Here is a 16,378-nt window from a genome sequence, read left to right as displayed (position 1 = left end):
GTTTCGAAAGTCAAACCAGTGCAGGACTAGGGATGGGAACTTCCAGGCGAGAACCGGTTCCAAATTGTTGGATTCATTCGAACTGAATGCCTCCGAGCTGATCGGCTCCTTTTGATCAATGCCGGCGTGTTTTTTCCTAACAGTTGTGCACTGCAACACAACAGCACTGTCCTCAGAAAGTCTTAGTGGACTGACACTCGTGCGACTGTAAAACGAATCACTTTGATCAGGTCTGAAACACTGAGTTTCTCCACAAAAGCACCACTTTAAATCTGGTGTTTTCCAGAGATGTTGCTCATAATTTTCTTTGGAAACAAGCATGAGAAATGACTCATCGTCCAAAGAGGAGACAGCCGTTCAAAGCAATGACAAACTCATTCATCTACGCTGCTGTATAAAAACTTGCAACAACAAGGAGTCACGGCGGAGAGGAAGGAACGGTCCAAAGTGTGGTTTCATTTCACAAACTGTGAAACTGTTAACGTTTGTAAAATGATACGGAAACACCAGAAACCTCTTTCCACGCAACATTGGCTTAAATCCCAGGAATCTCATGTATCTAACGCTCCAGCACGCCCGTTATCGAGGGTAAATATCCTGTTATAATAACATCATAGCGCCACGCGGGCCGGCTGAGCCATGGGTGCAGAGTAGGGATCGACCAATATGGGTTTTTTAGGGCCGATGCCGTTGACCGCTGATTTTCTTGAGCAGATATTGGGTGCTGATGCTACTTTTTCTCCCTCGATTTACTATTTACTATATAACAAATGTTACAATTCTCAATTTTAAAAAAGGAACATTTATTGAACTTAACAGATCCGTCTCCAGCAACACGGAGCTGCCTGTGAGCACCTCTCTGTAAATAACGCCGGGAAAAACTATCGGCGAACGCAGCAGCCCGCATCGGCCGACACGATACACGTTAAAAACGCAAATATCGTCCGATAATATCAGCCGGCTGATGTATCCTTTCCATCACTATTACAGAATATAATATCTGTTCCCTCACAATGAAAACATTAAGTAGCAGAGTACTTCTAATTTTGAAGAACCACTAGAACGGGACTCATGCAACAACGTGTGCATCGTTTTGCATCCTCAAAAACAGCCATAGATGAAATAAACACGACAACAGCTGCTCTAAAACCAGAGTGAGGACCCAGCGTTGAAATAATCTGCGCCCATGGACTTGGCGGAGCTTTTTCTTCACTTAAATGAAAACGAATGCTGTACAAATACTCTCTTGTTTTCTTCTACGCTGTGTTCAGACTTGACGTTGAAAACCTTCCATAAAGAATCAGACTCATAATCTTAATAATAAGCATAATAAGCAGTGGTATTGGTATCTTACTATATATAATCAAATCTTATGAATTCTCGACTCCGTGCAGGACGGACACTTTTCTAAAAACATCTGGCTTTTATCCAACGGCTGTGAATAAAGCAGGGACGGCTGTCATCAGAGAGCTGTCTGATGTCAACCACATGGGTCAAATGCAGGTGAACGTGTCACCGTCTGTGATTTATGCGGAATATGATGGAAACTATAGACAAAAAGGGAAATGCGGCTTCAACAAAGACTGGAAACTGTAACCTGCATCGTCTGTTGTGTGCTGTTGTGACACTAATCTGTGAGATTTACAGTCATCACGCTCCTGTTGAGACGCTGACTGCTCAGAAAATGAATAAAAATAGAGGAAAACAGGTGGACAATGTTAATAAAGTGCTGATAAGCACTCAGGTGAGGAGTAGTCAGTGGAGAGTTGGTGCTCCAAATGGAAATACTGGTAAAAGTCTAGTAAAAGTACCTCAAAACTGTACTGTACTTATTATATATCAGGTTATTCTATATATATATATTGTATTCTATTAACACAGAGAAATACTAAGCATCACTACTTTAATCATGTCATATATTTGTCTGAGGATTTAAATCACACAACTGTCACTTTACCATGTCATTTAGGTTTATGTCCCTTTTCTTACTCCTACTTTCTCCTTATCTGTATTTATTTCTGTTGTTTCTGTGGCAACAGCTGTAATTTCTCTGCTGGGGATCCAAAAGGAGTATCTTCTCTTATCTTACAGTACTTAAAGTGTAGTCCGTGTAAAGTAAAGTTACTTTCCCCTCTGTTCTGGATGTATGATTCACGGCTGTTTTGAAACACTTATGGAATTTACTCAAGTTTGAACTGGTCACTTCCTGGAGGGCAGAGAGCTGTGAACATACCTCACACCAGGAGTGAATTTGGGGGAGAAGGGACACATTTTTAGGGGGGCTGAGATATTTTCTGTTGTCGTTTTACGTGGCTCGGAGCAAAAAGCTGAGCTGCTGTGAACTCGGGGTCACCTTCTCCTCCAGAGCGGCCATCCTCTCCTTCAGGTGGAGCTGCAGCCTCTCGTTGGACTCAGACAGTAGCTTGTCCACTGTGTCGGAGAGGCGCTTGTTGTGTTCGTCGTTCATCCTCTCCCTCTGCCTCGCCTGAGGGGAGAGAGAGAGAGTGAGACGGGTGAGTGCATGGGGGGGAGGAGAGTTAATAACAAGCATTCTGCTCGACTGAGAGTGTGAGACAAAGATTTCTATCTGAACGTGCACGGTCAAATAGAGGGTTTAGAAAATTAGTGCGCCTTTGTAAAGGCTGACAAAAGGGACGACATGAAAGAGGGGGAGGGTGAAAACGGAGGAAGAGAAAGAGAGATGGAAAAGCAAGCATGACTCACCCTCTGTAGCTCCTGGTTCTTCTCCTCCAGTTGCGCCTCCATCTGTCGCAGTCGCTCCTCGAAGTTACCATGACGCTCCTCCGCCTCGATGATTGGAGAGGAAGGAAGCGGGGTTACAACCGACACTGACACAAATTAACACAAAGGAAGCAGCTCGTTGACCGAGTCTACCAATTAGTTACATGCCTGTACAGATCACAGGGTGACAGGAAACTTTGTTTGCTTGTGTCTTTACGGGGCATTCGTCCTATCCTCCCGAGGAAGCCATCTTGCCTGAACATGCAAGAAGTAAGTGTAGCCATTTAAGAGATTTGGCTACTGGAGGAGGGTGAATGGAAGTCTTTTTGGCACGAGTGCACACTGTGTTTACAGGAATGCTAGAGGTTAACATACGAGCAATTAAATCAGTCAGTCAAGAGGAATATGTGCGGCATACAGTTCTTGACGTGTCGAGTGCCCAAGGATCAAATAGCTGTGCTGAGTGTGTGCCCTCAGCCTGCTTTCATCTTAACATCATTGGCTTATTATTTACTGGCACCGCACGATGAAAATATTTGGTGTTCATCTGTCATTTGACATCTCGTGTTCTGTTTCACTCATGCATTATTGCATGCGCACTGCAGCGGCCTACATGCCCACACACGCCCTCACAATAACTCATGCACTTGTGTTTTTGCACACATGCATGTACACATGGCTGCTGACAGGTGAAAACACTGCTTTAAAAAAAAATCTCATTATATAAAACTGTACGGGGATAAAAAAAAAAAAAAAAGTCTGTGACACCAACCACACACACACACACAGACACAGATACACAGAGACACAGAGACACACACATACACACCTTGTTAAGTGCTGCCACTCTCTGGGCGAGCTGGGCCTCGATCTCAGGCAGCGTCTCGGCCCTCTGCAGAGTCTGCTGCAGCTTCTGTTTGGCATCATCCAGCCGCTCCTGGAGCTGCCGGTTCTTCTCCTCGCTCTGCAAGAGAACGGCACGAGAGGGAGTGGAGGTGAAACTCGGGAGTGCGAAGAATGCCGACGGCAGACAGACACACAGGAGAAGAAAACACACTAATGGCACGCTCTGTGTGCCAACATGAAACGTGGCCAAGCTGCCAATCAAGAGCAGAAACACCGGACACACACAGGGATGAAAGAGACTCCCGCCCCCCCACCCACCTGTCTGTAGAGAGAGTCTTTGCTGGCCAACTCGTTCTCCAGTTTGTCTTTTGTGTCGTGGAGAGACGTCGCCTCCCTCTGGGCGCTCAGGTACCTGCAAACCAGAACAAACGGAAGGGTGAGCACGTTTTTGGAGGAAAGGCATTGAAAAGGACAGACGGAAAAAGACACAAACCTGCGTTCTAACGTGGTGATTCTCTCTTCCATGTCTTCCCTTTGACAGAGCGCCTGGGAGAAGGATTAAAGAAAAGAAAAGTCAGTAAGGATGCAGATGCAGGGATAGAAAGCAGACAGAGAAAGTGGGCAAATGTCAAGTTTACAAGTAGGTGTTGATCAAAAGGAGCTCACTGGGCTTGAACAGCTTTTAGCTGAAGAATGATAATGACGGCTTAATAGTTGTTGTTGACAGCTTTCAGAAGCACCCACTTATGCAGTTGCACAAGTCAAAGAGAGGGGGAGAGCAAGGGGGGGGGGGGGATAAAAGAGCAGCGAGCGAGGAGAAGCAGTCAGACGTGGAAAAAGATTTGCTGAGTAAACTATCTCTCGCCCGAAAATGCCCTCGCACACCTTTCAACCGGCTACCGGCACACTGACTGATTACCGATGGCACTGTCGCCATGGCTACGGGGTAGAGGCTCTGGTGCGTACAATAATAGCTGCCAAGGAGGCAAATGGCTTTGTAACCATAGCAAACGGTTCCATATTTCTGTGAGTAAGAGCAAAACAAGACTCTTCTGTGCCACAGACACACGTTTAAGGTCAGTCAACAGCTCGCCAACTCTCACCTCTTTCACGTCCCGCTGTAGTTTCTGGTTGGCCTCCTCCGACCGGGCCAGCTCCCTCCTGGCAGATGTCAGCTGCTCCTCGATCTCCCCGACCTGACGGGAAGCGAATAGAGTGTGAGGGATACAAGGCTGAGGTGAGCACACGTCGTTTTCTGCCTGTGAGCATCTCCTGGGTATCTGGGGTGCTCTGGTAAAAGCATCAGAGTGTAGAGAGTGCGTCTGAGCAGAGTACCTGTCTGCACATGAGGGCCAGCCGCTCTTTCAGCTGTCCCAGCTCTGACCTCTGTCGCTCTATCTCGCCCTCGCGCTGCCTGTCCACGTCTGCGTCGTCCAAGATGGAAGAAGGTCCGTTCGGGAGTCGCTGAACCAAGAGAAAGGTTTTACTTCAATTAATAGATTAGGATAGATGCACTCGATTGATCCCACATTAGGATTTCAACATGATAAAGCCTATTTATGTAGACACCCATGTGAAGTAAACACTTAACAAATGTACTGTAGTACTGTAGACTCTCTCTACAGACGCTTAACAAATGTAGTATTTATTAAAAGTATTTTCTCATTTTATTAAGAACTTTAATGCAAAATATAAACTCAAAATATTTCACATCAAATTTTCAGTATGTGCTTGTTTATCAATTTAGACGACGTCACAGCGAGAGGGTCTCTGGTTCGAATCCCGGCTGGAGCCCTTCTGTGTGGAGTTTGCATGTTTTCCCCGTGTCTGCGTGCGTTTTCTCTGGGTTCCTCCCACAGTCCAAAGACATGCTCCTGTTAGGTTCATTGATGACTCTAAATCACCCGTAGGTGTGAATGGTTGTCTGTCTCTGTATGTCTCTATGTGCCCTGTGATAGTCTGGCGTCCTGTCCAGGGTGTACCCCGCCTCATGCCCGATGTCAACCCTGCGACTCCGACAGGGACAAGTGGTTGAAGATGAATGAATGAATGATGACTTAAAACTTGCATTCATTTCTTTAAGTGGTTCTAAATAAAAAATGAAATAAATTGTGTCAAAGTCCTTAGCATGTCAATGTTTTCAACGTTTTTAAATTGTTCTTGGTTGCAAAAATGGCTCCTTTACTTTTATTTGTAATTGATATGATGTATTGTATTGTGTATTTTTTATTCCATAGATTTTGTCCTGTGTGTTGTAACTCTGCTGCTGCCCGTCTAGGCCAGGCCGCCCTCGGAAAAGATTTGATTAATCTCAACGGGTTTCCCCTGGTTAAATAAAGGTTCTAATAATAATAAGTAGAAAAATCGCCATTCCAACAGTCCTAAACCCTGGAGCTGCTGTAAAATGAATCGCCTCAGTTAGGGATCAATAAGGTTGATCTGATCGCTTATACTCTCATCTTAAAGTGTAAAGCATTTTGAAAAGTTGTCTCGTCTGCTCTGAAACATTATCAGAGTCTATATGATGAAGAGGGAGAGCATTAGTTTAGTGTCAAATGAAAAGCTCAGCCGCCTGACGCGTTGAGATGCTCAGACAGAATGTTGTGGAGGTGCGTGCGTGCCTCGGGACCTCGTTACCTCTTTGCCGTTGTCTAGTCCTTGCTGCCGTCTCTTGATTTGCTCCCTTAAAGACACAACCTGAAACGACCCGGAGGAGAAACGTCAGCTGAGACTCCATCACCGACTCCCTGAGACCTGAAGACGAGCACAGACACTCACCTCTTGAGAGGAAGTTTGCAGCTCTTCCTCCAGGGACGCCACTCGCTCCAGAGCCACCCGTAGCCTCTCTCTCACCTTCTCGTCCAGAGCTTTGTGGTGTTCGAACAGGGACTTGAGTGCTTTCAGGACCTCCACCTCGCTGGAGACCCCAGCTGGGGACTGGGCCTGCCTCTTCACCACGGTCATCCTCAGGCTGCGCTCGTGACGCGACACCAGGCACTCCAGATGTTCAAGCAGCAGCTGGGAACATGCGGTTCACATACAATAAAACCTCTCCACAGAGCACCTCACATCTGTCATTAACGGTCTCAGACGATTAGAGTCTCCTTATTTAGCCAGATGAATAAAGAACGTGATGTTAAACAGACGTAAAAGCGTACTGACCCGTGTGTTGTTCCTCTCCGCCTTCAGCTCCGCGATCTCCTCCTCCCTCTCCAGCAGCTGTTCCCGGCAGAGGTTCAGCTCTTTGGTCAGCACTGCAAACTCCTGCAGGGGCACAAGAGGGAGCTGTTATTGACTCAACGCCGCCGCAGGGGCTCATGATCACACACACTCATCAAACCGTAACGGCACATTATTTCATTATGAAGCGCTGTACTTTCCCACTTTACCCCAAACCTGCCCCCCTTTCTGCTCGAATCAGTGAAGATTAGTTCAAAAATCTCTCCGCGGTAGTATCTCAGCACGATGGGACCTCTTCTAACTGTGGCCAGGTATCCCAAAGACTAATAAACATACACTATTAAACATGAGAACAAACATTACTGCCAAACATGTCCCTTACTCAAACACCACTATTTATGGAGTCATAAGAGTGCCATAAAAAAGAATAAAAATACAAAATACTGTAAATTAGTAAACAAAAAATGTGGCAATATAAGGAGGAATAAAAAATTAAATACTGTTATTTAAATATGAATAGAAAAATAATAAATAGATGTGGAAATACATAGTAAAATAATTAAATATAAAACAATAATTTAGAAATTTACATGGATTTTTATATTTATTGGTTCATGAATGTCTATATATATTTATTTATATATATTTCAAATATATATGTATTATTTATTATTTAATGCATATAAATTCATTTATTTTTAATGTGTATTTCTTATATATTTTTATTTGTATCCCTTTAATTTTCTTATTATTTAGCCTATTGATTGTGCTTATACAGAGGAATAAAACAGAAATAAATTAACAAATCAACGTGAAAATAAATGTAAAAATTTATATAATTATTCTTTTATATATTATTTGTCTTTATGTTTCCACATTTTTAATTTTTTTTATTTATTACTCCACATTTATTTTGATTTGATAACTTTTCCTTTTATGTATTAATTCTTTTATGCATTCCTCTTTTTATTTCCATATTTATTTTCAGCCTCATTCTTTTTTGGGGGGCAAAAAAAAACCCAACTACAGTGAAGAATTTGACGAATCTTGATTTCATTTGCAAAACTCACACGTTCAACCTCCCAGACGCTCAGCGCATCAGACCAACATGCACAGACATGCAGCTGGAAACATCCCTCACACAGCACATACAAGAGAATCTTTGCCATATCTACCACAGCGTTCACGGTTGAGGGCCACCGGGAGCCTTTTAAACCAGGCCTCCATATTAAATCTAACAACCGGGTTTATTGCACCTGAAATTGGTTTAATTGCTCAATAACCACGACTGGCCGTCATTAAAACAAACGCCTGGAGGTTAAAAAAGCATGAGAGGGGCTGGAATGAGGCCAGCGCGGTGGGATGTCTTAGATTTCCTACTGACAGCGGTCCAGTTGAATTGTTGTGATTTTGTGCAATTTAATCCAATTATGTATAATATGAGGTTAGCTACGTGATTGTTATGATAAAGATCTGTTGCATAACTAAATGGTATCCATGGCAACAAATCAACAAAGAGAGGATGAGTGACGTGGTGAAGTGTGAGTCTGACTTTGAGCAGAGATGATGTCTTTCCCTCACAATGCTCCACTGAACACACTGTGCACATGTGCTGTAGCACGAGCACTCGTCCGTGTGCTGATTGTCCTCTCTGCTCCCGTGTGTGTGATGGTGGCGTGACGCACACATGGCACAGAGCACAGGACTGCGCTCGTGTTTTCAAGTAATGCAAAACAGCCGTTAAAGGGCACTGATGCACGTGTGGTGCTGCTGTTTTCTTTGCACTGTGTTAAAGTGAAATCGCGGCGTAAAATCATCCCAGGGTCTTTTTCGGCAAATACACTCATCAAATAAGCCATTTTTCCGTGTATGAGCTATTAACGGAGAAATCCCGGAGTGTCGCTAACAGTCGCTAACAGCCGATTGCGGCTAAAACACTGATTAGCTCGGGGCAGCACGGTGAAGGCATTCAAGGGTCTTTTTTAACCACTAATACTGCTCAAAATAACAGCAAACCTCTGCAGCAGCATGAGATGAGTCCCTATACAGAAAACAAAGCACCAATGGGCTCCTTCCTTTGGGATTGACTTTGGTAATCCACTTGAATGGACTTTACTATGAGAGGAGCTGGTACAGGGGCCAGTAGGTAAGTCTTTAAAACACTCTTTTAATAAACTCTGGGTTCACTAACTATGTTGTTGGTGCTTTGTTTTCTGTGTAAGGACTCTTCTCATGCTGCTGCAGAGGTTTGCTGTTCTTTCGAGCAGTATTAGTGGTTAAAAAAGACGTTTGAATGCCCTCACCGTACTGCCCCGAGCTAATCACTGTTTTAGCCGCATTCGGCTGTAAGCGACTCTCCTGGATTTCTCCGTTAATAGTTGTTACACAATAAAAATGGTCTCAATGGCTTATTTGATGTATGTAAGTGCAGAAAAAGACCCTGGGGTGATTTTACGCCGGAAGGTCACCTTTAAGGAACAGTGGATTTTCAGCCCCTGAACACCTGTGTGGGTGTTCAGGGGCTTTAAAATTTTTAGGAACTAACAAAACTAACAAACAAACTAACCGACGGAGGCAGCAGTAGACCAGCAACTCCTGTGTTGTCCAAGCTAAAATTACTGTTTTTGTCAAAGGAGTCTGGAACTTAAACAAGCCTGTCTGACAGCAAGGTAAAGCTGGGGAAATATTCTAAATATAGCGTCCACTTGAACTCATATTGATTTTTTAAGTTGTCAAAAATACGTTCCAGTACGTTTCTTAGATTCTGTGTCCTTCTACCTGCTTCTCCAAACCACCATCACACACTGACTGATGGGTACGCAACCTCATGCAACCCTGCTTAAAAAAAAAATATATATATCTTTCATCAGTTTACCCACATGGCAGTGAACAGGTGCCATGCCTCACACCCTCTCCCAGACAAAATGCATTTAAAAAGTACAGCATGTACAGTCTGTAACGAGCTTATAAGCTCATGTGCTCGCTGGGCTGAAATAAGGGGAGGATGGAGAAAGACGTGAAAAGGAAAAAGGCTTATTTGAAAAGATGAAAGTAGGGAGGGATGAAGGAGGAAAATTGCTGTGTACAGATGGCGTGTTCTGGACCCAAAGGATATCATAATTCTGGGATTCATTTGTGTAAAAAGATGGAGGGAGACGGGGCCGCCCGTACCAGACACTTTCTAGATGCCTCAGTCGCTTTCAGGCGCCGTCATTTTTGGTCGATGCAAATCATTCTGCGCCGGCGTTTACCTCTTTTCTATTCTCTCCCTTCTCTGCCTCTCTCATCCGCTCCAATCTCCCCTTGTCATGATACACCACATCTAAAAAACAGACTCTAGAAGCCACCTTATTAGTATGCAGCAATATGCAAATGGTCCCGATTTGTTAGTCTCTGTGTTTCATATCACCAGGTTTCTCTCTCTCTCTCTCCCTCTCTCTCTCTCTCTGTGTGTGTGTGCCATGCTGTCGCTCTCTCCATCCTTTCCTCCTGTTTTTCTCCCTTGGCAACGTCTAACGCACAGACACAGACGAACTTGGTGAACTCATCTACTGTAGAGTGTTTTGCGGCGCTCCATGCGTTCCTCTGTCCGTGTGTTTCTGCAGATGCGTGCGCCGTATTGATCTCCTCTCTCCGTGTGGTAATACGGCCCTTTAATGTCCAGTCACTCTGCACGAATGTGCGCTGCTGCTACATCTGTTATTTCATTTGGATTTTTCAGGCGTATAGCAGCAGTCAGAGAGAAACACAGGCACTAACAATGAGGGAGGCATCATCACCAGCCCGAGGCATCCAACAATGACTCCTGTCTGAAAATAGAGATGAGTCCTTGTGCTGTATATGTTGAGGAGGGAATTACAAAATGATTAACTCTCAGGCACCGGGAATGTGGGATAATATAATAATTGGCAAATGCAACATTTCGCCACCATCTTCAGGTTTTAGGTACCTCTCTCTCCCTCTCCATTACTTTACAATCACAAAGCAAAAGATTATAAACCATCTTTGCAAAACCAAGGAGGTTGTTCAGATGCTCTTAAAGTATTTCCACAATCCTCAAAGACTCTTATAAAAGTCTGGAAGAAGTAATATTCCAACAGCTGCACGATTACAATTTTTTTTTTAACTTGTTTGTCTCAATCTGTGCAACATGAACATCAAACTTTAAAAGGTCCCATATTGTAAAAAGTGAGATTTCTGTGTCACGTTAACGAGCTGTCAGGACTTCCTGTACCATTGTGATGTCACAAATGTACTATATATATACATATATATAGGTAGAAAATGAAGCTACAGTCATTCCCCGGCTGCAACGCTTTTTCAGGAGGGGTTCTTAAAGAGACAGGCGATTAAACGGGGCGTTTCAGACAGGGTGCATACCACAGACTGTATAAAAAAACGGACGTAGCGTCTCCTTCGAGGTCCGTTCTCTCAACTTGATCCTACGGGAGTCACCATCTTGTCAGACTTTGACTCCGCCTCACTTCCCTCTTACCAAAAAGGGGCATGTATGTGATGTTGGGGGGAGGGGCATACGTCCATCTGGCTGACAAATACCTCCGAGGAGAAGTGAGGGCCAGAGGCTACCTGTCACTCAAGAGGCCACGCCCCTAATTATTCATAAACTTTAACCTCCAATAAGATAAAAACGAGCCTGGTTAAAAAACATCACCCCCCTCAGTGTTGTCATGGAGATATGACCAAAACATACAGACTAGGATGTTTTTTTTGTACAAGGTTTAATGATGCTGTGAAAAGGGCCTTTTTAACATGGGAGTCAATGAGAAACTGCTCTGTTATGAAACCTGCCCCTAGTGGACACTCAGAGAACTGACGTTTTTGGCACTTCCTGTTTGGATCAAACAGGAAGTGGCTGTGGTTGGTGCTTGGTGAATACAGTCACTATACTCAGACAGAGTCGTTATCGCCGCATCTCTGTTGCTGTTGTTCTTGCTTTAAGAAAGAAACAAATACAGTCACATGTAATATGTTTAAAGAAGTTCAATATGCATTACTTAAGACTAAGTCGTCATGGTTACTCACTGGTCCTCCAGCATCATTAGGTAAAGAGTTTTACTGCAGTTTTTAGGTTTTGGTACAAGTATTTACATCTTGGAAGACGTTGGCATGTATTGAGCTCAGTAACTGTTATATTACTACTTACACATATGTAGCATCATGTAAAGATGCTTTAATACGAGAAAAGAAAGGTGATGTTGATAATGGACGTATGATGTTTCCATCAGCAGAACAATAAAAGGAGTCAGACTCAGCGCCACCTGGACAGGCCACAGCATTAAAACCCTGCTAACAGGTTAACGCATCAATAATTCAACACTGTGAAAGGAACCATCTTTAGCGCGAGTACTTTTGATACAGTGCAAGGTTCTCCAGATGAGGATACTCGTTTACTTTCACTGAAGTCAGGTTTTCACCGCAGGATTTAGATTGATATAGATTCAAATAGTTCTCATTTAGTCTCTGTCCCTGTGTCTCTCTCGCTCTGTTGGGTGACATAATAGATCAGACGTACTGCTGAATCACATCGGCTTTAAAAACAGGAAAGTGAGTATTCTCAATCACTGGTGCATCTTGAATTATACAGGCTTAGGATTTCACTGAATGTCCTGTATTTGTTCATGTTTGATAAAAGGGCTTCACATGAGCGGACATGCACGTGAGACAACACAGGGTAGGTAGTTTACAGCCATTTAAATGATGTGTGCGTGTTTTTTGCACTGGCATCGGTTTGGTTCTTGGTATCGTCTGATACACAGGTTTCTGAATCCATCAGGAATCTCTCATCTTTACTTGTTTCATAACAGACTTGAGATGCTCAGAGAGTTAAAGGTGGCGTCTGGGATTCTGGAGAAAGATCGGGTGCATTTCCATTAGGGTCGAATACCCGGAATAAGGGCGGGTCTATCTCGCCGAAACGCCCCTAATTTGCCTGTGAGTCTCTCGAGCGGCCCTTTGAGCGGTCCTTTGTTTCCCCTGTGGAAGTACCCTGTACTGATTGGATGTAACTTGCAGTGGGATGTGACATGTGGTCGTACAGACGCCACAACACCATGGCGAAGTAGAGTAGATACTTTTATCCAGTGGTGTAGTAGAACACAGCACAGAAATTGATCTGTGCACGCGCATCTTTGCACGGGCTTGTTAAAATGAGGGTTGCGGTGGCCGGGTTGGATTCTGACCTGCGGCCCTTTGCTGCAAGTTCCATCTCTCTCTCTCTCTCACCCATTTACACACACACACACACACACACACACACACACACACCGTACCACATGCTGGGTGATAGCCTGTCTGTCAACAAACTTTTACAGCGCCCAGAATTTTTAAGGTGGAGTGTTTTCTTTCATGTACATAAGTTTACGTTGTGAATCATACAGGCCACCTTAAATCAAACTACAACTATTCTGCATTTCTCACTTAGAGGAAGAAGCAAACGGCGTGCGCTGTGTCATGTCAGCATGTGTCAGAATGACCGTCCCTCTCGCTCCCACTGCACCAACAGAACAGTGTTGTGTGACTATGTTTGTTTCCCGTTTACGGATCCAGGGCTGTTCATGAACACTGGACTCTCTTACCCAGCGCTCCACACAGAAGGAACAGCTAAAGGAGCGCGAGAAGATAGTTGCTGAATTTGACAAAAGTTGTGTTGGATCAGAACTGCAGACTCCACCTTTAAGACTCTAGTAACAGTTCACCTGAACTCAGGGTTCCTGCAGCGTTTTAAGAACAAAAATTCAAACACTTCGACTCTTCATCAACCTTCATCATCACATCTAAATTGTTGCTATAAATGCAGCTGCGGTTTCTTCCGTTTTTTCTTAACAAAAGGGTACAAAAATAGCTCTTTGCGCTGACTTTCTCAGTAGTGTTCAAGTAGAAAAGGTTTCTCGTGTTTGGGGGACGCACAAAATTCTGGTGTGGTGTGGAACCGAAAAATCTCCCGTGTTCACTTTTGCGCCCATGTGAGTCAGTGCAGCTACGGTCTGCGTCTGGTGTGAGACGCCAGAGGACAACCAACAAACATACAAACATGGGATTGTTTCATTTAAAATCATCATATTAAAAGATTTTTGGCTCATTGTGTCGATGAAACACCAGATCATGTTGAAAATCTAAATTTGTTTTTTAAGGAATATTTTCAAATTCAAGCTCCCAACTTTCAAGAACCCTAAGTGCACACCTGTGTGTCAGTCAATACCACTAAAGTTAGAATACAGAACAACGAAAACAAGCAAATACTCAACAATACTTCCATCTCAACTAAAGCTAAGCGCTAACAGTCTCTTTGATGCTCCAACTAGCATAAAACACAAAACAATTTTCCTAAAACGGTCCAGATATCCAATACTCTCTATTTTCTTTAATGATGATGCTTCGGTCGTACTTGGACACAAAATCTAATGCCATCGACCTTTTCTTTCCTCTGACTGAGTCTTTATTCTGGGGCGAACTATTCCTTAATTCAAACGTGTAGGGTAAAAAACCTAAACGCACATACGATCATGATATGATTGATTATTTCCCGCCGGTCGCACAGAGAACTTCCTTCACAGTCTGACCTTGACAAGGCAACACACATACGACTTCAGCGTAAGTATAATAAGAAGAATACCCTCTTACAGACATGCGGGCTGGATTATTAAAGGGACAGGTATGAGGTACGTCTCCATAGGCCATGTGTTAGCTACGATAGACGTCGGTCAGCACACCTCCAGTTTGGAAACGTGGAGTGGTGGTTAGCACTGTCGCCTCACAGCGAGAGGGTTCCTGGTTCGAATCTCGGCTGGGGCCCTTCTGTGTGGAGTTTGCATGTTCTCCCTGTGTCTGCGTGGGTTTTCTCCGGGTTCTCCGGTTTCCTCCCACAATCCAAAGACATGCAGGTGTTAGGTTCATTGATGACTCTAAATTGCCGGTAGGTGTGAATGGTTGTCTGTCTCTGTTCGTCTCTATGTGCCCTGCGATAGACTGGCGTCCTGTCCAGGGTGGACCCCGCCTCACGCCCGATGTCAGCTGGGATCGGCTCCCCCCCCCCCCCTGCGACCCCGACAGGGATAAGCGGGTGAAGATGAATGAATGAATGAAGCACAGAAGCTAAGAAATGCACTGTATATACATATATATTTTTTTTTTTTTAGAAAAAAAAAAAACAATATCAGTTTAAGTGTACACAGTCATTTTTTAGCCTCTTCTTGCGTAGATCAACGCTTCAGTTCCCCCTGTGAGTTTACACAGGGGGAACTGAAGCGTTGATCTACGTTCTCGTCAAAGCCGCCGGACTCCATTGAGAAAAAATGTAATTTTACCTCGCAGAACACAGGGGCTGCTGGTCTACCGCTTGCTCCATCTGTTAGTTTGTTAGCTTTGTTAGTTCCTCACCATTTAAAACACTAAAGTCACAGAATAACACAAACTAACTCACTGATGGAGGCAGCGGTAGACCAGCATCTCCCGTGTTCTGTGAAGTGTCAAGAGTAAAATGACTGTTTTTGTCAATGGGGTCTGGTTGCTTTGACAAGAGCATAGATAGCCGTGATTGTTTCCGACGCGTAATCTGAAAACAGGCCCGTCTGGCGACTGGGTAAAGCTGTGTAAATATCTTAATAGATTTGTCTGTTCTCCCGTCCGCTTCTCCAAACTGGCGGTGTGCCGACCACAATATACTGTAGCTTACACGCTGATGATGGAGACGTACCTCACACAACCACACTTCCACACCTCAGAACTACCCCTTAACAGTTGAGTTGACACGTGTGTGTGTGTTCCAGCACCCCCCTCCCTCTGACGGTCCTCGTACCTGTGGCAGGGCGATGGACAGCTGCCTCTGGAGGGACTCCTTCTCGTGGCCCAGGTCCCTCAGGCGCAGGTGTGCCGTCCCCAGACTATCCTGGGTCTCCCTCAGGCTATCCAGCAGTCTCTCCCTCTCCGTCAGCATGTTCACCATCAGCGACTCCAGGTTGCCCGTGCTGCCGCCCTCATCGCTGCCCCCGCCATTGCCCCCGCCGCTGCCCCCGCCGCTGCCACCACTACCACGGGCATCCCTGCTTCCGTAGCCCCCTATGCCACCCATACCTCCGCCCATGCCTCCTCCTCCTCCTCCTCCTCCCGCTGGGGAAGACGAGCCGCCTCCTCCTCCGCCGCGCCCATCCTCCGAGATGGTGGGCATCACCTCGCACATCATCTTGAGGGCCTGGGTGCGAGAGGCGTTATCTGAGAGTGCTGAACCACTAGGCGAACCACTGACTCGTCATGAAACAGTTACGTCAAAGGTGGCGGGCAAGAGACAAGTGCAGCTCCGAGGGTGTGTGTGAGTGAGAGAAAAGTGCGGATGTGAGATAAGTTCCAGTGTTTTTGTGGGTTTTTTTTTTTGGAGGGGCACCGTGTATAGGGTGACAGGGTCTGGTGGAGGTGGAGGTGGAGGTGGAGGGGGGTGGAGGGGGATGCAGGGGCAAGAGGGAGAAGTGCAGGTTTTGGTGGATGACCTCTGACCCCCGGCCCAGGCTTCACTGAGATGAAAGACGAACCTGGAAGGACAGGAAGAAGAAGAAAAGGAGGTTTTTAGGCAAAATAATGGCAGTTAAATCTGATCTGT

At 44.9% G+C, this 16,378-nt stretch overlaps 1 protein-coding gene across 2 annotated transcripts in view; it reads right to left on the bottom strand.

Annotated features, from left to right (window-relative positions):
- Positions 1-15,967, bottom strand: part of LOC310960293 (liprin-alpha-3-like) — a gene marked incomplete at its 5' end in the record, with an annotated part of 34,398 nt that extends 18,431 nt beyond the window's left edge. For both annotated transcript variants that reach the window (XM_083931955.1, XM_083931956.1), the window contains 11 exons: positions 2,354-2,485; positions 2,725-2,808; positions 3,572-3,706; positions 3,907-4,000; positions 4,082-4,134; positions 4,692-4,784; positions 4,924-5,052; positions 6,226-6,285; positions 6,367-6,606; positions 6,751-6,852; positions 15,584-15,967. In XM_083931955.1, the coding sequence (XP_083788081.1) occupies positions 2,354-2,485; positions 2,725-2,808; positions 3,572-3,706; positions 3,907-4,000; positions 4,082-4,134; positions 4,692-4,784; positions 4,924-5,052; positions 6,226-6,285; positions 6,367-6,606; positions 6,751-6,852; positions 15,584-15,967 (1,506 nt within the window). The remainder of the gene's footprint in view (positions 1-2,353; positions 2,486-2,724; positions 2,809-3,571; positions 3,707-3,906; positions 4,001-4,081; positions 4,135-4,691; positions 4,785-4,923; positions 5,053-6,225; positions 6,286-6,366; positions 6,607-6,750; positions 6,853-15,583) is intronic.
- Positions 15,968-16,378: the final 411 nt, after the last annotated feature.

The sequence above is a fragment of the Echiichthys vipera genome (genome assembly GCF_963691815.1).
Source record: "Echiichthys vipera genome assembly, chromosome: 17".
Classification (NCBI taxonomy): Eukaryota; Metazoa; Chordata; class Actinopteri; order Perciformes; family Trachinidae; genus Echiichthys; species Echiichthys vipera.
Note: the sequence above shows the minus strand (reverse complement) of the source record. Positions and strands in the feature narration are given on the sequence as shown.